General features: G+C 30.4%; 1 protein-coding gene across 1 annotated transcript; it reads left to right on the top strand.

Moving 5' to 3' along the window:
- The first annotated feature begins 7,925 nt into the window (after positions 1-7,925).
- LOC123884376 (pectinesterase-like) lies at positions 7,926-14,532 on the top strand. Its single transcript, XM_045933461.1, has 3 exons — positions 7,926-8,612; positions 8,955-9,480; positions 13,560-14,532. The coding sequence occupies exons 1-3, from the start codon at positions 8,055-8,057 to the stop codon at positions 14,249-14,251; spliced, it is 1,776 nt and encodes a 591-aa protein (XP_045789417.1). The 5' UTR covers positions 7,926-8,054; the 3' UTR covers positions 14,252-14,532.
- Positions 14,533-23,795: the final 9,263 nt, after the last annotated feature.

Below are 23,795 nucleotides of genomic sequence, written 5' to 3' on the forward strand. Positions count from 1 at the left end.
CAAAATATTGTAAATGCATGCCATTATGTTAAATATTTATTGGTCATTTCAAATTCCAAAGTTTCCCTTCGGATGCTTAGTATTATGTTTAGGCAAATGCTAAATAGTGCCCCCGAGGCACTCTTTAAGCCCTTAAATAGTAAGCTTTTTATAGAATTTTTATCGGAATGCGTAAAGTTAACGCATTGGAAATTGTAGTGTTTAACTTTTTGAATAAAAAGTTTCTTTAAATGGAATGCTTAAAGAGTGCCCCGGGGGCACTCGTTAGCAAGACCCGTTTGTTTATACTGTATTTTTTATATGTTTTGACACACAATTGCTCAATTTTAATCCCATAAATTTCAATTCCCAAGTTTTATAAGTATTGATTTCAAGCCTCCAAGTTTTATAATTGTTTGATTTTGGCCCTTCAAGTTTTAATGGTTTAATTTTGACACTCAAATTTTTCCAATTGACACTCATCTTTTATAGGTTTGTTCATAAAATTTAGTCTCAAATATCTATATGTCATGATTTGATTTGATGCATGTGTAAACTAATTTTACACAATCGGTGTATATAAATTAAATCATATTATCATTTTATTTTCAATTCAAAAATTTAAGAGAAAAAGTAATATGTACAGACAGTGTAAAATAATTTTGCACCGTTAACCAATAGCCCTCATGTTTTCTGCCACATCACTCAACTTTCTTAATATGACATGACAAATTAATAGTTTGTCTTGGATGATCAACTAATTTACACTGTCAATACATTTTTTTTTACGATACTGTAAATACATCTCTATTAAACTGAAAATTTAAAATCACATATTTCATAGTATGCATGTGATATGTGTGTGTGTCGGTGTAAATATTTTAAATGCTCTTGAACCGTCATGCCATTTAAAGAGGATCATTTTCCTGTCAACTTTTGTAATAATAGCAAAATGTAGTTACATATAAAGTGGAAGAAAATAATTCTTTTAGCAATAATTTTACCCGCAATAAAATTTCTAAATTATACTAAGGCAAATTCTATGGTACATATGCTAATTTCTAATGTACCGGTACATTGGATAATTAAATTAATAGGTAAATGAATATTTTTTAAAGTAAATTAATTCTCTTATCATTAAAATAATTATAGCAACTAAATATTTTTCATCAAAACTGTCAAAAATATAAAATTCGATATTTTTTGAATTTTTATTCATCATAATAGTCAATATTGAATTTTTTAGAAAACAAATATTAGAAAAATTCGTATAATGCTTATAAACAATAAAATTGTGTTTTTTCTTGTGAAATTATTATTTCTAAAATACAATAATCGGCTAATAGTTTTTTAGTTCATAAAAATAATCGCTAATTTATCAATTTACCGACCTGATGTACCGGTACATTCAAATTATTCGAATGTACCGTAGAAGCTCCCAATTAATTCACAAAATCTATCAAGGCTAGGAAATGGGGAAATTAGTAACAAAATTAAATAAAATATTGACTCTATAAAATAAAGTTTGTTACCTATAAAAAAACTTCATGATTAATTGCTTCATTTACTCAATCAAACAAAACCAAAGTTAATCATCATATATACATATTGATGAACAAGTAATATAGTGGAAGTGTTTTATCTCTTCTTCCCTTTTATTGCATACAGATCCAAAATATGGTATGCTTTCACTATCATATGGATGAGATTAAAGTTAACTTTTGCTATTGTCTCCAATATGAAAATATAGTGCACAAAAGTTATGTTTCTACCTTATTTCATTTTTTCAAATGTATAAAGTCATTGACTTTTTTCACAAATTATAAACTATTGTTCTAGTTATAGGAAAAATGGAGCGACACAAAATTTATGATAGAACCAAGCTAAATATGATCTAATCTAATTCTAATCACACTTGGTGGTTAGGATAAGAGATTTAAGTAATGAAATAAAACAAAGGAGAGTATGATCTCAACCACCTATCATAACTAACATGAAATTTGGCGTGTTTGTTCAGCAACACGAATTTCCTGCACACTGTAAGAGACATTGTGATCGTTGGTCGATATTAAATATTTAATATCGACAAACGATAAATATTAATGGTTTACATTTCAAACATATTTTGATTACTTTTAAAAAAAAAATGCTATTATTGAACTCGGGATCTCATAAGGTCAGTCACAAATCTCCGACTGCATTGCATGGAGTTAGTGAGTGCAGACAATCTGCATTCCTTGGTTTAGTATGTATGTCCAATTCATAGAGGGATATGATATGAACAAAAAAAAGTTAAACAAACAAATACTTCGTTCTATATTTGTTAATTAGTTGCCACGATTTGTTGCAAACGTTGAATGTTTTTAGTTTGGTTCAGTTAGGATATACGATCATCCCTCTGATCTTAAGTATTTAACCCTATTTTTAAGTCAGATTCATCAACTTTCTTTTATTCATTTTTGCTTATAATTAATATTAGAATAAATATTCATATTTGTGTTCGAAAATATTTAATCAGATTGTTTAGTAAAAACGAGGGGGGCTTTTCTCTGCTGTAAAGTCCAATTATTTTTGCAAATGCTAGAGTTATTTATGTTGTTCAAACTATATATACTTCAACATATAAAAAGTTTTATCGTACACAAATCATAGCTCAACGGGCAGAAATGCCAAAATAGCTAATGACGGACGTCAGGATTGGGGTTCGAACCTTGACCACTTCATTCTGTGTGTGTGAGTTTTCAATGACTTTTCCATTTCGTCTATTAAAAAAAACATGCAAAAAGATTTAGAAAAATAACATAAATATGTGGCAAAATTAATTTAAAAAAAAAGAAAGAAAGATCGCACATGGATGATGGATCCCATCGCGAAGGAAAAATAAGATTTTTGAAAAAATGACAATGTTAAAGACAAAAGTCACAACAACATATCTAGATTGATTAGTTCTTTCCAAAGGAGTAAAATGCGGTTAAAAGGCTCGTGGATGCTAAGTTTTGAAATTTGGATTGACTTATAAGGGCCAAATTTTATAGAGATTTCTTTTTGTCATCCTACCAGTTACTTGCGCGTTCTATAAGTTTTTTATTTTACCATTCCGCTATTTAAGTAGTAGATATGTAACCAAAATTTTTATAACATCCGCTAATTAAATGGCGGACATTATAAAAATTTTGGTAAGGTATTTTTTACTCAAAAAAATCTCATTTTTATAACGTCTAATACTTAAGTATCGGAAAGAATTCTGAATGGTGCAATGAAAGTCTCACATTTAAAGTAAAACTTTCATATATAAAGAAAATGTCTCATATTTAAAGGACAACTTTCATATATAAAGCAAAAAGTCTCACGTTTGAAGTACAACTTTCATATATAGTTAAAATATTACAAAAGTTATAAATATGAGAAATTTTATAACATCCGCTACTTAAGTATAGGACGTTATAAAAATCTCGGTAGAGTGTGGGATCTCAACTGATTCAAAAACTAAGAAATTTTAACACGTTCGTCACTTAAATGTCAGACAGTATTCCGAGCACTATATCTGAACATTGACTTTTTACACCATTGGCTATCCCCTGACATTTTTAATGATTTCCTCGGTATTTTTGCTCTTTTTTTTTTCTCTAATGTATTAGATGAACTTGTCTAGGTTTGTTCTACTAATGATATTTTATAGGTGGAATCAATTATATGAGTCTTATTCAAGATCATCTTCCTTGCAGAGAGGTTGGGGTTGTTCCTTTGGAGTATGATTAATAATTTACATTCTAGCTTCTTCTAAGGCATTCCGAGAAAAAAAATTATAAAGTTAAAGGAACATTCCGAAACATGCAAGTGCCAGATATGTCATAAAAAAAGAGTCTATGAAGATCTCTAGGAGGAGTCTCCAAAACATGCAAATCAAAAGAGTTTAAAGATAGACTAAAGTTAGTTAGCCAATCAGCTGATTTGTTTCCTTCACGCCAAGTATGGTTGATATGAACCTACCAGTTCATATTTTTTAGATCACGAATACGTCGAACCAAGGTAAGAATGTTTACATTAATGGTCCAGTTTCCTGTTACCATATCGACTAACACCTTTGAGTCACTATCAACTTGAATGTGTGTAATTTCTTGTCTTATAGCCAAATTCATACTAAGATACACGCTCGACATTTCTGCATGGAGTGCATCACAAGTTCCAAATTTGTGGACATAACTAACTAGACAAACACCGCTATTATCTCAGAGAAGAACTCCACAACGTGAAAGGTTAACTGAACTTTTGTGTGTGCCATCACAATCGAGCTTGACTCACTTTAACCATAAATATTTATCCTTCAATCATCAAATCATTTTACTCCCTCCGATTTTAAATATAAGCAAAAAAGCAACTTTGTACGTTCATTGAATAAAACATGTATTTGAACCACATGTTTTATTCAATAAACCTAAAAAGTTTTTTTTTCTTCTTTATATGCAAAACCGGAGTAGTATTACTTCTAGTTAAATGTACTTCAAATTATATATTCCTCATAGATTTATGTAGTTACATTTTTTTTTTTTCTTTTTCTGATATACCTTCAAAATTTCCACAAAGTTTATTAAACTTCCTAGTTCCTATAAGTTTACGTTAAATGAATTATTATGAATTAAAAATAATAGTGTATGCCCTATCAATATTCTATGCAAAAATATATTTATATACAAGCAAATAAAGCGGTTGCTAGTTGCTACTGTCTCATACTCTCATTTTATTATTTAACAGAATGTGATATTCTTTTCTTCTTTTTTTTTGACGAAAAAATGTGATATTCTTAGAATAAAAAAAAAAAGTGATATTCTTATCCTAATCCCACAACAAGCACAATCTAATTTAAAATTGTTTGTATTCATAATAAAGATAGCAATTTTATTCTAGCATGTTACTAGAGGAATTTCATACACACACGGTTGGTGGTTACATATCAAAAGATGAAAAAGTTTCAACAATATTAATTGTTAAAGATGACAATAATTCGTTGATTAATCTCAATTAACGAGCAAAAAAAGGTGAAGATTAAAATAATGCAACTTGAGTTGAATATTATCTTTACACATAAACAAAACTAAAACAAATAATTATGAAAGATTAAAATAATGCTTTTCTTGACCTTGTTTTGGCCCGTGATTCTACAAACTTTCTCACGGTTTTGCTTTATTTTTCTTTAAATAAATACTTTATACTAATTTAAATCAGAGATATATATTCTTCCAGCAGTTCAAAAAATTATTGTCAGTATTAAACACCATACATAATAATCTCTCTAACCATAGGTGGTTGATGAAGGTGTAAGTTTAGAGTAGTGGAGATTCGATAGTTGTCTTACAGCAGTAGCGGAAGTAAGGTGGAAAGATCTTTGATTAAGAGGATTTACCACTTACTCAATTTACGGTGAAAAGTTGATCAGTGCGCTTTATCGTGAAGTTAATCAATATGTAGATACATTAATAAATAGAATTGATCAGTGCGCTTTAATTGGAGATTTTTTTTTTTTTTTTTAGTTTTGTTGAAAAATTTGTGAGGCATATATACAAGGTTTCAAGGACTAAGGTGGATTGTCTCCACCAATCGAATTTTTTCATGCGCAAGAGACAATGTTTAAAGTCGTGATATTATTTCTTATGCATTTTTTAATTTTTTTAATTTAGTATTGAGTTGTATTTTGAATATTGTTTGAAGGCACTCACCCAAAAGTTGCCCCAATATTATATTTTGAGAGCAATTTAAATCCAATTATCAAAAGGAGGTAACTACAATATTATAGATGAATAGAAAAGTGGTAAGAAAAATTGAAAACAGGAAAGAGACTTTAGTTAATTTAAAATATGAATTCAATCTCCATGATCCAAGGAGAGGTTCCTATTTGCCAACCTTTACTTTGTTCCTTCATTTCAAGGACAGCTAAGTTATCAAAATATTAAAATCCCTTACTCAAAAAATTGTATTAAAATCTCCATCTCCTCTGTATTTTTGTCTTATTTGTTGTTTTCTTAATTCAAAATACCTTATACAAAATTAATAACCAAAAAGGGAAATTAATATTACACAAGGTCAAAAAAAATATCAATTAAGAGAAAGATACCTGAGAAAGAAAAAAAAACGGAAATTTTCCGGACTAAAATTTTTCATAGAAGTCTCGCACTTAAGTTCTGTTTAGTAAAAAAAAATTATAAGTTAACCGATTGTCAATGGTTGATATTTTATAGCTGAAAAATTAATATAATGAAATTAAAGTGTTTAATAAATTTAACTGTTGGAAATACAAAACGACATAAAATTACATGGTTAGTAGGTAGTTATTATATTTTAAAAAAAAATAAAGAAATAATAAATGAAAATAATAAGAGTAAAATTGGAATAAAATGTAAAAAACTATAAACTATATAAGTTCATACGCTACTTGAAATAACATATCAAAAAACGATATAAGGTAATTAAATAAGTTTGTTATCAAACACATAAAGTTTTATTAAACAAACTTATAAATTAGTCCCAATAAGCTATAAGTCAGCTTATTAGACTTACCAACCAGAGCCTTTAGGCAAATCAGTGTTATTATCGTAAGATTAGATTTTTTTTTGTTACCAATAACATCATGATTTTGTTGTTGGTATGATCCAGATAATATCTACGGTAAAAATTGATCTTTTAAATCAAATGAGACTATATATAGGGACAAAGTTTCCCTCAAAATATTTAGGGTAGGGTAATGCAACAGTGGACCACTTTCACTATGGACAAGTGATCTACCGAATATGAATTTTACAAAATTTACTATTGGATTGAAAGTTTATATCGTATAGATCATCCATAAATTTTTTAATTTTTTTTTTTAAAATCATTTGATGTGTTATTGAGACCTATCAAGATTTACGTTATTTAATAAACCGTTAATCTTGATGTGTGCCTCAATAACATATCAAATAATTTTCAATTTTTCTAAATTTTTCTATGAATGATCTATATAATCTAAATTTTCATTCCAACGATAAATTTTATAAAATTCGTATTCGTTATAATGTTATTCGTGACTGATCTACCATGGACCACGAATTTACCAAATATATAATGATATATTTTTAAGACTGAATTCGAATTCAAAATTTTGATTAAATCGACAAAAACTAAAATATTTCATCCTAACACTATTGAATACGAAAATCATTATCATAAGAAGGATGATACTATATATTTAACTATTTAATCTCAAACCTCAATTGTCACCGACAATAATTTATGCTATCACTTTCAATTGTAGTTGCACTAACAGGAAATCCAAATCTCACTTGATGTGTTATACTAACTTAATTACTAACTGTTATACTTTTTAAGCTTAATTAGATTTTTAGTCCTTTAAATTTCTTTTTAAAAAACAATCTATTTAAAAAAATAAATAATAGATTTACAATAACAATCTAAAATTGTTTCATATTGTCATCCAATCTAATTCAATCATGTCAAAAGTAGATTATCTATTTTTCTTTTTGACAAGGTTAGATTATCTATTTTTGTTGACAGAAAAAACATAAACCTTATAATTTTAAGAAAAAGCAAACCTCTCATTCTCACACCACTTGCACTGATAGAACTAGCTAGCCTTTTTTAATTATGATTTTTCTAAATCCACATTATTCACATGTTATTCCATTACTTATCATAGTACACATTGCACAGTAAAATGTAAACTTTTTATATATAAAAAAACATTTTCAATTAAAAATTTATTATAATTAATTAATTGATATCAATGATTAATCTTCGTCGAAAAACTGTAAAATACACTAGGTGATTTTTTTTTTCTTCTAACCGAATTTTCTCTATACACAATATTAAAAGATCGATGCTCTAACCACTTGCTTGAAGATTCATAACCCAAATTACTAATTCATTATTTATATGATTAATTAATATATTAATCAACAACAATTGTACAATTATTATTCTAATTCCAACAATATAAATAACTTGTTCTTCCCCTTTCTTTCTACACCACACCTTTCTCCTTCTCCTTCATCTTCTTCTTCCAATACATTTCCTTACAAACCAAAATGATGAACAAAATAAAACAATCTCTTGCCGGAATCTCGAATTCCGGCAACAAGAAAAAACTCTTCATCTCCCTTTTCACAACTCTTCTCATTGTAGCTTCCATTATTGCCATTGTTGCATCAACAACAAAAAATTCCAACAAAACCAAAAACAACAACATTTCTTCATCTTCTCTTTTACTCTCTCACCATTCACACACCATTATCAAAAAAGCTTGCACAACCACACTCTACCCTGAACTCTGTTTCTCAGCCTTAGCCTCTGAGCCAAACATAACTCACAAAGTCACAAACCACAAAGATGTAATTTCATTGTCTCTTAACATCACAAAGAGAGCCGTTGAACACAATTACTTCACCGTCGAAAAACTTCTCTTGCGAAAAACTCTCACAAAAAGAGAGAAAACTGCTCTTCATGATTGTTTAGAAACCATTGATGAAACACTAGATGAACTCAAAGAAGCAGAGGATGATCTTGTACTTTACCCAACTAAAAAGACACTTTATCAACATGCTAATGATCTTAAAACGCTCATAAGCTCCGCCATTACCAACCAGGTAATTTTTTTTTTTTTTTAAACTGCAAAAGTTAGTAGCATAGTCGAATACATTATATTCATTTTGATCGGATAATTTATAATTTATATTCACTAATAAGTGGATAGATGTTCGAGCGCAAGAGATTAAAATGTAGTATTAAAATTCTAATCCATAAAACTATAAACACAAAGATATATGTATCTGGGCCAACAATATATGAATTTGGGCCAGATACATATATTATTTTGTTTATATTTTGTTGTAAACGGAATAATATGTGATAAATTGTGTGCGTTTATTTATCTGTTTTCTTTTGGTGTTCTAACGTTAACACTCGTGTCTTTCCGCCTAACAAACTAGGTAACTTGTTTGGATGGATTCTCACACGATGGTGCCGATAAGCTTGTAAGGAAGGTTCTAGAAGCAGGACAAGTCCACGTGGAACACATGTGTAGTAATGCATTAGCCATGATTAAGAACATGACGGACACAGATATAGCTGAATTTGAACAAACCAATACGGTGTTAGGAAGTGGAAAAAACAATAGAAAATTATTGGAAGACGAAAATGGGGTGCAGTGGCCGGAGTGGATGTCAGTAGGGGACAGGAGGCTACTTCAAGGGGCAGCGGTGAAAGCGGATGTGGTTGTGGCAGCGGACGGAAGTGGGAACTTTAAGACGGTGTCCGAGGCTGTGGCTGCTGCTCCTTTAAAGAGTAGCAAGAGATTTGTTATTAAGATAAAAGCTGGGGTGTATAAAGAAAATGTGGATGTGCCAAAGAAAGTAACTAATATAATGTTTTTGGGAGATGGTAGAAGTAATACTATTATTACCGGTAGTAGAAATGTTGTTGATGGAAGCACCACTTTTCACTCAGCTACTGTTGGTAAGTTTTTCTTCACTTCACTTTTATTTTTATTTTAACTTAAAATACATATTTATAACTTATAGTACATATTTCATACTCATAATATGAGATCAAGATTTACTACAGTAAATTATCACTATTTTCAATCTGAGCTATTAATTATATATAAGACGATACATATTAGTTATGCTATAAAATCTCTAATTATATATAAGACGGTCTTAATATAGTACTACGTGAAAATTGTGTTAATATATTTTTTTCAATTATTGGATTTGTGTGGGATTTTATTCTTGTTATTTTACTTGATCATGGTTTCTCAAAAAAGAAATGAAAGATAATGTTGTAACGGTCGTATATATATCGGTGTGGATTTCCTGCTGTCAATATTGATGCAGTTTTCACGCGGTAGTCATTTATGACCGTTTGATCTGACATGTACGGCAGTGATTATTTTCACTAATTTTATTACTTTATTAATTTAAACCGTCTGATCAACAATCAACAGCTGAGATCGAAAACCGCGTGAAAACTGCGTGCTTTTCGACTGCAGCAAATCTCAATCCGTATATATATAATGAGTCATTGTTTAAAGGAATGTCCCTACATGGATACTGAAATGGTCATGTGCATGTGGGGTGGTGTCCTTGGAATATGCTTTGTTGGTTTGTTTTCACATTTCAATGACACAACACAACTAGGACTTAATTTAGAAATTTCTTGCTAAATACCAAAAACCATGTTTCAATAAAAACCAGAGTGCATGTTCTCAAAATAAACTAAATTATAAAATAGATTTTTTTTTACGATTAAATTATAAATTAGTATTTAAAAGAAAACCATTCATCCAAAGGTGATCTATTTACTTTTATAAAATGAGTTCTTCTTGTGTTGAATAATATACAATTTTTAAAATTTTCGCTTGGAGACATTAGTCACAAGATAAAGTACCAAAAGTCTTAAAGATTACTATATTTAGGATCCGAATTTGCTACGGTAATAAAATCACACAATTTCAATCTCAGCCATTGCTTCTTGATTGGACGAATCTGATCAAATCAGCTATAAAATTCATCAAAATAATCACAACCATACATAACAGATCGGACAATCTACAATCATAAAAACTTTGTGGAATATTACAGCAGGAAATCTGCTTCCTATATTTTGTGCAAACTAACAAAAGTGCCCACCATAAAATTGGGATAGCATACAACAAAAATAGGAGTGTGACATCACAAAATAGATATTGAAAAAGTTGTTAAGCTAACCAATTTTGACTCATATGTGTGTGACTTGTGATATTAAAATTTTAAATGATTAAAACCATTTTAGGCAAAATTGTAGCCAATAGCTTGAGTTGGCTAATAGCTTCACATGGCTGGACCTAATAGTGATTAAATATGGTTACACTAATTAACATGTTGAGAAATTTTTTTTGTAAACAAAGAAAAACATTTAGAGGAAAATTATGTGTGTTGGGTATTATATAATCACTTTAACACCTATAATTTGGGGATATAATGTGGTCCCAGATGTTTGAACAACAATTCTAAGGTTCATCATAATTTTTATTTTGACTAAAAGATTCATTTTAATTGTTATAATTATAAGACAATCTGTTTCTTTCAATCAAATGGGTCAGCATGCACATGTATTGTTGGTTGTTGGTTGTTTCTTGTTCTGATATTTGCTTGCTCAAATATTTGTTTTTTTTTCTTTCTTTCTTTTAAATATTTAATAATTAGAAAATTCACTTTAAAGGTGAATAAATGAAGTGTTTGACATTTGAACCGAGTTTTGTATATATAGTGTAATATTTCTGCCAACTGAATTAATCTTATGAGGACAAATATTTGGTCTTTTAGTCACTAAAAATCAGTTACTATTGACTTTAGTCTTTATCTTTTTTTTTGGTCAAGTAGTCTAATGACTAGAAATTCCACCTTATAGGTGAATAAGTGGAGTGTCAGGGTTCGAATCCTGACTCCTGCATATATATTGTAATGTTCATACTAACCGAGTTAAGCTCACGGGACCATCTTTATCCATTTTTAATCTTCATAGTTTTAATATATTTTAGTTTTTATTTTATCCTCACATTTTTTTTGAGGTATATTCTCTTAATTAACTAGTTAATTTATTTTTAAAAAATATTACAAATTTAATCTTCAACTATAACTTTGTTGTTAAAAATTACTTTTTCTTTTATAAATAAAAGAGTAGCTAGTAGAAAAGAGTATACCTTTATTAAAAAAAGATGTTATATCTGAAAAGGGTTGTAAACTTGTAATACAGCTAAGACAAATATTCATTAAATTTGGCTTTATATATTCGATTATAGTTCTCAATCTCTTTCAACTTTTGTCTTCACAATTAAGTTTGAATTTTCAATCCATGAACATTCCATGATGGTTCCTAATTTCCTTCAATCATGCATGGCTCCCTATCCATTATAGCCACACCCTTGCATGACATTTCTATATTAATTCATTTAATTCTAAAGTTCCCCTCCCTTTCACATTAAAATCTTTAGTCCACCTATGATTATCTTATGTCATATAAAACATCTTAGAAACATATATCATCATTAGTCCAAAAAAAAAAAACAAAACTAATATCATCTCATTATTTAGTTATTAATTAGTATAACTAAAACCAAAAGTCCAATCTTATATATCTCATTAGTCAAAAAAATCTTATATATCTCATGTCATACATGCATATCTTACTTCTCTAATTGTCCTATATTGTAGATGGTTCTTTCCACTTTATCAAATCTTAGACTAACCAAATAATATATATTTACACATATTTAATTTGTTGAAAAAATTAATTTTAAACTTGAAAAGAATTATTTTTAGGCATGTTAAATTTTTAGTGTCTTTATTTTTTTTTATATTTAATTAAAGTGGTATTAGTATTAGAAGTATGTCTTTGAAGTTTCTAACAACAAAAAGAGTATTTAATTTCAATTAATACTTTAATTAATTAATATATGTTTAGAAGATAAGGTCTTCTTTATATCTGTCCAAAAAAAAAATCATGTCTATGTCAACAATAATTGACACAAAGTCCTTTTGGTGCTGTAGTTGTACACTTGTACTATGGACTTATCTCATCATCATGTCCTCTCAAGTTTCAACTTGTCCTTAGAAAAAGTTTAGTTTATTGATAACAAATTTAATAGTCATGCTAGATTTTAAATGTGGAAGTTAATTGCCACCAAAATTTGTGTTCTATTTACTCAAAACTAACCAACTCAACTGTTTTGGTACCTATATTTGAATTCATTTAACCACCATAGTTTAATATATAACATTATTCTTATAGTAGTACGTTATATTAAACATACGGGCAATCTCAATCAAGAGATTTCTTACTTATAATTAGTCAATGAATAGAAATTTAAATATGATTTACTAGAGGAGTTATAATGTCAACATTTCAAAATCTCTTTTTGTTGGAATGAGCCATATTAATTTGATGATGAACATGCCTCATCTTTTTTCTTTTGGATTGATACTTGGGAGCTTCAATTGAAAGTTTAGATTCATCCTTGAAATAATGAGATCCAATTTAAAAGATTAATATATTTAAAAAATGTTCGTATATACCCATATGTTTGAAATTGAACTTCTAACCACCAGAATGGATCCTCCGTCGAAGGATTTTCACGAGAGGGATGTAAAGCGAAAAACCTCTTAATTCATCAACTCCCTCTCACTAAAACTTTGATCGACTAAAATCGAGCAATCTAAATTTTAAACTTAATATTTTAAACTGTAAAAAAATAATAAAAAATTATTTTAAAATATAAAACGTCTGATTAAGCAATATTAAGTAGTCGATTGTGTGCGAATTGTGCCGGCACACAATCATGACAAACAAGTTGAATACAACTCATCATCAAACTTTATTCACAAGCACTTACAACTTACTAGTGTGCCCACATAATTGCTTTTTAAAATTTTTGTCCCTTTATTTTATTACCCTATTGTATTGTCAATTTCCACACATTCCAAAAATAAACATGTGAAAATGAAACCAAAACTAAAAACATTGTTTTTCTTGCATCCCTTTAAATGTAATTGCAGCCATAGTTGGAGGGAACTTTTTAGCAAGAGACATAACATTCCAAAACACAGCTGGCCCTTCAAAGCACCAAGCAGTTGCCCTAAGAGTTGGTGCTGACCTATCAGCCTTCTACAATTGTGACATTATAGCATACCAAGACACACTTTATGTTCACAACAATAGACAATTTTTTGTAAATTGTTTCATCTCTGGTACCGTTGATTTCATCTTTGGCAATGCAGCCGTTGTGTTTCAAAATTGTGACATACATGCTCGGCGTCCTGATTCAGGACAAAAAAATATGGTCACGGCGCAAGGTAGAGTTGATCCTAATCAAAACACCGGAATTGTTATACAAAAATGTAGAATTGGTGCTACTAAAGATTTGGAGGGTGTGAAGAACAATTTTCCTACTTTTCTTGGGAGACCTTGGAAGGAATATTCAAGGACAGTGATTATGCAAAGTAGTATTAGTGATGTTATTCAACCTGTTGGGTGGCATGAATGGAATGGTAATTTTGCATTAAATACTTTGGTTTATAGGGAATATCAAAATACTGGAGCTGGTGCTGGTACTTCTAATAGGGTTACTTGGAAAGGATTTAAGGTCATTACTAGTGCTTCTGAGGCCCAAAGTTTTACTGCTGGAAGTTTTATTGGTGGGTCTAGTTGGTTGGGCTCAACTGGGTTTCCTTTCTCTCTTGGGCTATAAATTGGTTTTTATTTGAACCTTTATTTTTATTTTTTATTTTTAATTAATTGTCATCTATTAAGTGACGGGGAGTTATAAAGTTAACGGAATAAAATTGTATAAGAGAGGAGAAAATGGATAACAAGAGAGAGATCATTGATTAAGATGAAGTTTTTCTTTTACTTGTATTGGTTGGATTATTTTAGTAAAGTGTCATGTGCTCTATATGTGACTTTATTTATTGTGATATTGCCATTGTTTAAATGATGATTAATGTATTTTTGAGATTTTGGTTTGGTCAAGAATTAATTAAAAAAAAAAAAAAAGGACATGCAGAAGCATCACAACATTGATGGACATTTCAAATATGTTGTAATCTACTACATTAACGATCATATGCATTGCACTATAAATATATTTGAAAAACGGGAAATTGAGAGAAAATATGTCAATTGTTAAGAACCATTTTTTATAATGATGAGGGCTAAAATTAAAAAAAAATAAAAAATTAGACATAAATCAAACAACGGGTAGTAATCTCCAAGATAATAGCTAAGAATAAATGTCTATATCAAAAACATCTAAATGTAACTTAGAGAGCAACATATATTTGCTAAAGTATCGTCACATTGGTTTTCATGATATCACAGTTACTTATGTTTTTGTTAAGATTCATGATATTAGAGTAAAAGGAGAAAAAAGTTTGAGAAATTTGTAATGGAACTAATAGAATTGATACAAATGAATGTGTCAAATCACAAATGAGTACAACTTCTATCTTATATACTAACCAGTTAATGGACCTATACTAACTAGCTAATGGACCTATATATTAAAAAGAAAGAAAATTAAGTGAAAATATATGTGAAGAACCAAATTTTGTTTTGTATTTATAAATTTTAGAGGTAAAGCTACTCTGTTCCATGATCAGGTTCATAAGTCCCAACAAAGACTACGAGTAGTACTTAGTGTGTGTGACCTCAAAAAAATTATTCACCTAAGTCTTGCAAAAAGTTCTTTAAATCCTCCTACCATATATCTTACTTTCTTCGTTTCATATTGATTGTCATTTTATATTTTAAAAATTTGGGTTAGATATTTGTTTTGGTCTAAAGAAATTTGAGTTAGATTTAACTCAATCATACAAATGAAAAAAGATTCATATGGAGTGTTATTTTACTTTTTTGATGCAACATTATTTTTATTTTCAATTACAATTATATCCTTTTAAAAATATTCTATGCATTATTCTTATGTTTTTTTATATCAAGTAATCTAATAACTAGAAATTCACCTCTTAAGGTGTGTGGATTACTCTTAGTTATTGTTTCGGACTGAGCCAAGAACCGACACACGTGGCCAGCTTGCACAAAGATCTAGTCTATATTTAGTCTTCTCAAGTAGCTTTGCACACAAGCTAAGGGTAATGGACATCATAGTTCCTATGCACCTCTTATAGCCAACACTCTCCTCTCAACGCTCCTGAGACCGTTAAATCCCTCTCGACGGCTCCCACTGCTCCACGCCAGTTGTTGCCAGCTGTCACTGAGAGTTATAATCGTCTCCCTCTATATAAAGGTATGCTTTGACGCCAATGTACACAATTTCAATCACTTTCACTTCTCCTTAATTACAGACTGACTTGAGCGTTGATTTGCTAACATGTTTGCAAGTACCTTCCTCACCGTACCAGAAATCTATATCCACCATAACCATCTCAAGCCTCATCGTCGGAGTCATCTAGTTCTACTTTCAGCTGATCAATTATGATTCTGTCAAATGCTCTAATGATTAACGATAATTTCGTAAAATTGTTACATTTATTAAGCTATTTCCTCCCCTTAATCTATGTAATAAACCTAAATGTAATGAAGACCTAAATGTAATGATAGATTTGCATTCAATCTGGTTGGCCTCTTAGAATAAAATCAGGAAAAACAACTGGTACTTAGGTCCAAAAGAAATATATGCTTAGACACTTGGTGGAATGGTGGGTTGGAGAATTGCATGACCGTCTGTCTGTACATTACATTTTGTTTGGTCGGGTTTTGAATTATTTTTTTGGCAAAAGGACTTAGATTATTTTGATCGGTAGACAAGATACATTTTATCATCCGCATGAGTTGTCTACCAAACATCATAAACCTCAAACTTTGCCATATGTTATCCTATCTTGTATTTTTCTATTCAGTACTTAGTTAACAATATAATTGGTAACATTAAAATGTTAGTCTGAAAATATTTAGTTTGAAAGGAAAGTATTACAACATTGTTGCCCTAAAATAGTAATGAGAATAATAACATGTAGACATGTGGGGAACAAATGGCATGCCTTTTTAGCGCAATTAGCGGATAGGATACTGTATTCTCTTCATTGATTTGTGCTACGCGGGCCGGCCTGCTATTCTTAAATTGCCATTTGCCCATTTCCAACAATACTATTATTATTATATACTTCCGTTGAATTTATTTGTTTTAGTTTTCACATATGAGGATTTTTTTTTTTTTTTTTCTTTATGATAATAAAGAACTTTTTTTAATGGCGAATATAATAATAATAATTATTATTAATAATTAGGTCTCTTCACAAGACGAACAGAGACCAGTAAAAAAGTGTTGTATATAAGCGGAATACCGATGAAAATAACAACACAGACACTACCTAATAGTGGTCAACTTCTAATCTTATTCTTAGAAGGACACTCCTCAGCTTTCAGACCACCAGAGAACACATCAATACGACCCATAAAGATGTCACCAGACTCTAATTCTCGAACTCGAATCAAAAGTGTTCGGCCAATCAGAATCCAAAAAGCAGCTCCATGAGCCAAAATTGGCGAGACAACGGTAGAAAGAAAACCTAGGCAGATAAGTCTCAGCTTGCAGTCCGTCTCCAAATAGTCAACACCACAGTAGAGGTCAACCAGATACAAAGAATTCTGCAAATCTCAACAGATTTGAAAAACATCGGAGACTAAAAAAAAATCCTGCAAATCTCAACAAATTTGGACGCGGTCAGAGAATCAATATTGAAGCAGACCTATCACACACGTTTTGTCTCTAATTTTTTTTAAGATGTAATTTTAGTCAGTAAAAAAGAAGGATATATTTTTTTGGTATTACCAATAATGAATTGATTTAAGTGGTAATGGTCTTGGTCTCTTTAAGTATGTAGTCAGAGATTCAATTCCTGACTCATAAGTATGGAAAAAATTTGGTTGGGAGTGGAGAACCCATCTTTTGTGCCCCACAGGTTCCCTGACGGAGATTAGTTATCGCTAGGCGGTGAAAACTCTATACTAATATCATGGTAAATAAAATAAAAAGGATATATTTGGACGGTTGATATATATAAAAAAAACTGAAATAGATGGCATCTTATAAAAATAAAATAAAAATAGAATGGTTAACAAAGTAAGAGTTTTTTTTTTTTTATAATTAAAAATGTATTATATCGGAGTACAAGGGTACTCAAACCCTTACAATACAAAACATGTTATTATAGACTTTGGATACATGTTAAAGGATCAAGAAACCAATCAGAAAAAGATAATAACAAATTACGGCAAGAACGACCGCTAAACCAAATCCAAGAAATAGCCTTAACATCATCCAATAATTGGGAGGCATTCTGCAAAACTCCGTTAAAGACCACGTTGTTTCTAAGCTTGCAAATACTCCAAGAAGTAGCTAACCAAATCAAATGCCTTAATCGGCTAGCTTTTTTCGATTTAATCAAATTACCGAAAGATAAAAAATGATTCCATCCTTCCAAATTAGTCGGAATGCCTTGTCCTAACCATCTGTAAATGGCAATGAAAGAAAAGATGGGAGCAATCTTCACTATGCAGAAAGCAAAAAATGCAAGGAAGGTTATGCGGGTTAAGCAATATACCTCTATGGTTAAGAGCAGCCCGTGTCGGTAGTTTCTCTAGTAGTAATCTCCAACCAAATACATTAACTTTGGACGGAACATCGTTCTTCCAAAGCTTTTTGACAGCTATTGCTACATTTGAATCCAGAACAATGGTGTTGCAAGACTGTAACAACAAATTATAGCAGGAATTAACAGAAAAGAGACCAACTGAATCCGGAACCCAACACCATCTATCTTGAGTATTTGATGGGAAAATAGCGTCAACCAAAAGATTCTTAATCTCATCAAGTTGTTGTTCATCACAGCTGGATAATGTTTCAGTCCATTGCCAAGACCACACGGGAAGCTTGCCGTTCCAACTCAGCCTATCTGCAATCATAATAGTCTGATGTACTTCTTTAGCAAAAAGATTAGGGAATAAGTCACAAAAAGCAAGATTCATACTTCACAAACGTGTGAGTTCAAAATTCTCACAGCCAGTTTTTAAATCTTGAGCTATGCCCTTGACTCACGTAAGTTTTATCTTTTAAAATAAATGAAGTACAATGAAATAAAGTAGAGAGGAATGAAATAAGGTAAATTATTTGACATTTTGAAATTTAGTTGAATACCGATACTCCATAGATAAAATTAATTAATTAATATAAAAACCATGATATAGTGTTTCTGTGAGCTTAACTCGGTTGGTAAGTACATCACACTATATGTGTAGGAGCCTGATGGTGGCTCTGCAAGTGCATAGAATCACAACCAAGTAATAAAGTGATAAATTATCGTTCTCCACAGATATTGTGCCAAAATTAATAGTTTCGCTTAGAAATTTAGAAAGTAAAGTTGCTTTGCATTCACTTTGTTTGTTTGAAAGAGTTTTGCATTAGAAATAAAATAAATAACAATAAAGTAAAAGACGAGAAAGTAAAGAGCAATAATAATAAAAAGGTTGTGCGAGTAGATGCACAGGGTGGTTAAATGTTTCAAATTCATCCCTTACTCCTGCTTAGTAAGTGGCGTTATACTATACATCATTATCAGTTATAAGCTACCAGATTAATTTCTATTAAAATAAGCCTAGTATTCCTATACTTATTTCTATTGCAATCTGACTTAGGTCGAACCAATTAAGCGTGGATAGGTTTAGCCTTCGTTATTTCGTATCATTACCTTTAACGGGTTCAACCTCTAAAGAGTGCGTCCTAATCTTTAGAAGTTAAGAATTTAACAAGTTCTCTACCCTAACTCGATTTCCTAATATCATTGCAGAATTTAACTACGTGCGATTCTTAATCTTGCTCCCGTACCGTCAGATACTGAATTTAATGGTCTCATATTGGTAGGATGAAATGTCTTTTTAGTCTGGCCTATTAATTCTGTTGTCACAGGATCAACTAATTTCCTCTAGGTTCATTCAATTAATGTGATCAATATTAAAAATGAATAATTAAAGCTAAAACAAATATAGAAAATAACGTAATAACAATTGAGCATAAACTTTATCAAACCACCCAGGGTTACATGTCTCAAGCATTCGTAAGAGGGTTCATCTACTCGACCTAACCTAGGAAAAATAAATTACAAAGACAATAAAAGAAAAGACCTTTATTGGCCTTGGAGTTCATTGGCCCTCCTTGCCTCCTCCTTAGAGTTCTCCTAACTCTAGAGTGGATATTGAATAGTTCTCAATATTTATGAATGAATAATACTGAAAGAAGATGACTCTATTTATAGTTTTTCAGCTGGATTTGGTATTTTTCTGCGCACCCATCGTATCCATCGTGGCCACGATGGCATGTAATTTTGCCTCATCGTGACCATGATGGATCATATCGTGGTACGATGGAAGATTTGATCAGAATTTTCTGTTTTTCTTCAACTACCTTCATCGTGCCACGCAGGTATGTTATCGTGGGTACGATGTGTGCGCTGTTTAATACATTTTTGCCCTTTTTTTTTATGTTTTTTCACTTTTCTTGCTTCTGGGTCAAGTAACTTCACTTTTTCAGGTATTTGCTTGTTTTTGGGCTTCAATTGATATTAAAACTACCCTAAATTACTACTAAAAACATCATATAATTGACTGTCATCAAATCCTGAGTTTGAACCCGAGACACTTCACTTATTCACCTTTAAGGTGGATTTTCTAGCCACTATGCTAACTTGACAAAAAAAATAACATAGTAACTTGAAATTTGAATTTATTTTAATAAAAATTAATATAAAAATATGACATAAAATTGAATTTTGCTTATAAGGGTATGTAACTAAACTAGGGATACTGGATTGCTCACCATAAAATAATTGTAGGAATTGGTTTTTTAATAACCTCAACACTCAACATGAAAGGGGGCGAGACAACAATAAACACTTGACATTTGACACCCCACTTTTATGAAGACGAGCCGGTACTTGTGGAAGTGAAAGAATACAACAACATTTGAAGATCACTTCAAAAGACTGAGCAAGCCAACCTTGGTCATTTATAATCCGCTAGAGATATTAGATATTGTAAGCTGCAACATCAACATCTAGCTCTTCATTTGAAGGAAAACTATTTACATTAGATGGAAGCGACCGCAAGAGGGATGAATCAAGCTCAACAATTACGGTGCTTACAAAGATAGGAGAGAAATTCAAAGCTATATATAGTGGGCTTCTTTGAGATTCAGATGGAAGATATTTTAAACGCTACACTAGAAAGTTCGAAACTTGTGATCTTCTTCATGCTCAACTAACTGTCAGAATTATATACGAGGTTAGAGATTGTTTGGCGAGAGAATATATCTCATCTCGTTGTGGAAAGTGACTCTAAAATTCTTACAAACATGATCTCCATTAATTACAAGTTTAACGGGAATATCCAGATTTTGGTTCATCGCATCTATAAATCATACTAAAAATTTTGTCCCTCACTCAATCACAATTTTTTTCCTAAATAAAAGTTGTCTAAAATACCAAAATCATTTATGCAGCAGACATCGTTAGTACAAGAAAAATAATTGTTTAATATCATAAAAATTTATTGTGTTATTCTGTTATGCGTTGTTTTATCTGGTGTTTATCTTGGCACACTCACAAAATATCAATTTTTCATTTTATTCTTTTAATTCTTTTATAAATAATAATAATAAAATAATTTCAAATCATTTACATCATTAATAAATATAGAATAATTACACATGAATGAAAGACAAACAGACAATAAGCTACACCGCTAATCCTTTTTTAATAGCAAAACCATCCGCTTAAAAATAAGATCCATAAACCTAGAAGACACAATATTGATGCATGACATTTTGAAACTCTTTGCAAAAAAATCACGGCATTTGGCGTTAGGGAGCCAAAAATGTCAAATGGAAATGATATATAAAAACATGTTGATTATTATAATATATTTTTTCATGTTTGTCACTTTGCTTGAAGTAGCTTTGAGGGCCGCATGTCCCACCGACAGTCAAGTCCACAATGTTGGGTCTTGAGGGGGTCCGGGGGATAATCACATCGGGCCTTGAACAACTTCACAAGTGAGTTGGACAGTCCACACTTTAACCCAAAACCTTAAGTTGTTAGGTTTACGAGTCCTCTCACTTATAAATCATTCAACATTCATTGTTTCATCCGATATGAGACTCAACTCACACTTGAAATATCAACACACACATACATGTTTTCCTAATACCCATCCACCCATGCACCATAACACCCTTCGGCCTGAGAGTCGATCTTCCATTTTATAAGTCAGTAAAATTATTCACAACCACTTCTTTTTTCATATATTTATGTGCGTCTTAAAATATAAAAAAGAAAAATGTTAACATGTGTATCAAAGTCACATGTTAAGATTCTAAATATCTTAACATTTGAAATTTGTGTATTTAATTTCTTAAACATTAAATTTCTTTTCTAACATTAAATACAATTTTATATATTTAGAATATTAACATGTACAGGTGTACATGTTAACGTGACCCTGTAAAAAATTCACATTTTACTTTTACGTACTCAAAAAATGTGCACATGCTGTTATATGCTTTAGTTTGATGGTTTGACTAAAACTTAAGGCGTTTTATGAAAAGGAAAGTTGTTCTATGTAAAAACTCAAAACCGTTGTGATGATAAACTTATGGATTAGTAAAACACAGCTAAGCCCAGGGCCGGTTCCGAGATTTTGGAGGTCCAGGGCAAATAAAAAAAATAGACCCCTAATAAAAAGATTATATAATTTTTTTAAAAAAAGAACATCATTTATATAAAATATAAATAACATCAATAATATAAAATAGTTATATTCTAATCAATAATAACAAAATATATTTTCAAACTAATATCATTAAAAATTGATATTGTTTTTAATAAAAATTGCAACATAATTTTAGAAATTAATTCTTTATTTTAAAAGAAATAACAAAATATAGTTTAAGAAAAATAAAGTAGTAAAATTATCTATGGATTATAGAGTGATTGTATTTATAGAAAAAAAAAACTTATTATTTTATAAAAAGAAACACAATTGTATAAAAAAAAAAACACAATTTTTTAAATAATTTATGTAAAGTTTAATATGAATGGATACAATTATTTGTTGGTGGTAGTGGGCTCTCAATTCCCTTCATCACTATTTCTATTCTCTTAGAATAAAAGAAAACAAAACAAAAAAAGTATAACTGCTCCTACTCGAACACAGAACCACTTGTGTGCAGGAACAGGGTGCTAGCCAATGCGCCAAATTGAATTTCTTGTTATATTTTATCTTCATCAGCTACTTATTCTATTATCAAGATGATGGGCTTATAAAAAAAAATTGGGGCCCCAATTTTTTAGGGGTCCTAGGCTGGGACCCTGCTTGTCCTGGCCCAAAACCGGGCCTGGATAAGCCTCACTAACAAAACCGCGGCCATTTACTCTCTGCCAGTGCCAGCCTTTCCCAAACCGTGTGAATGATAAAATTCACACCTTAACCACATAATCATCACACTTGGCAACTTGCATGACCAAATTCTAGGTACAAACACCAATCACTCACTCCTAAACTAAACAAACAAAGAAATGTAAGTAACACACTCAACAATTATTCAGAATGTGCTTACTTTTGTTGGTTAAGATGCTAAGTATAGATTAATTATGTGCTGCCAAACACTATGATGTTAACTTGTTACTCATAATTATTAAAATAAAGATGCTAACCGGTGTCCCGGGGCACCGGTTAAGAAAATCAAAAAGAGAAAGTTTTGAATAGAAAATAACATTTTTTAAATTTGGGTCTTGTTAACATGTGCATATAGGGCACGTATCTTAATATAGAAATTTATAATTTAATGATACAAGACATTTAATGCTTGAAAAGTTAAAATGCACAAATTTTAAGACATAATTTCTATTTTTACTACCTTAACATGTGTCATATATGCACATGTTAACATTCTCCTTTAAATTTTTGAGGAGTTGACTGCACAAACTCCAATGTTAAATTACTATTTTTGCTCCTTTAACCAATATTTCGCGACACTATTTACCATTTTCCTAAAATAAAAATGAATTTGTTACCCGTTCTAGGTATTGTTCTAAGTGATAATAAATTTGAGTAGTAGTGAGATGTACAATCTCTAAATCTTATTATACATATAAAATTATACATATAAAAAGAAATTAAATATTTTTACCAAAAAAAATTAAATAAAAAGAGAATTCATCTTA

This window comes from Trifolium pratense, linkage group LG5, assembly GCF_020283565.1.
Source record: "Trifolium pratense cultivar HEN17-A07 linkage group LG5, ARS_RC_1.1, whole genome shotgun sequence".
Taxonomy (NCBI): Eukaryota; Viridiplantae; Streptophyta; class Magnoliopsida; order Fabales; family Fabaceae; genus Trifolium; species Trifolium pratense.

Excerpts from the sequence above, each read along its gene's own strand:
- LOC123884376 (XM_045933461.1), top strand. The coding sequence starts at position 8,055 with ATGATGAACAAAATAAAACAATCTCTTGCCGGAATCTCGAATTCCGGC. Across the intron at positions 8,613-8,954 it reads GCTCCGCCATTACCAACCAG|GTAACTTGTTTGGATGGATT; the intron begins GTAATTTTTTTT and ends CTAACAAACTAG. Across the intron at positions 9,481-13,559 it reads TTTTCACTCAGCTACTGTTG|CCATAGTTGGAGGGAACTTT; the intron begins GTAAGTTTTTCT and ends ATGTAATTGCAG.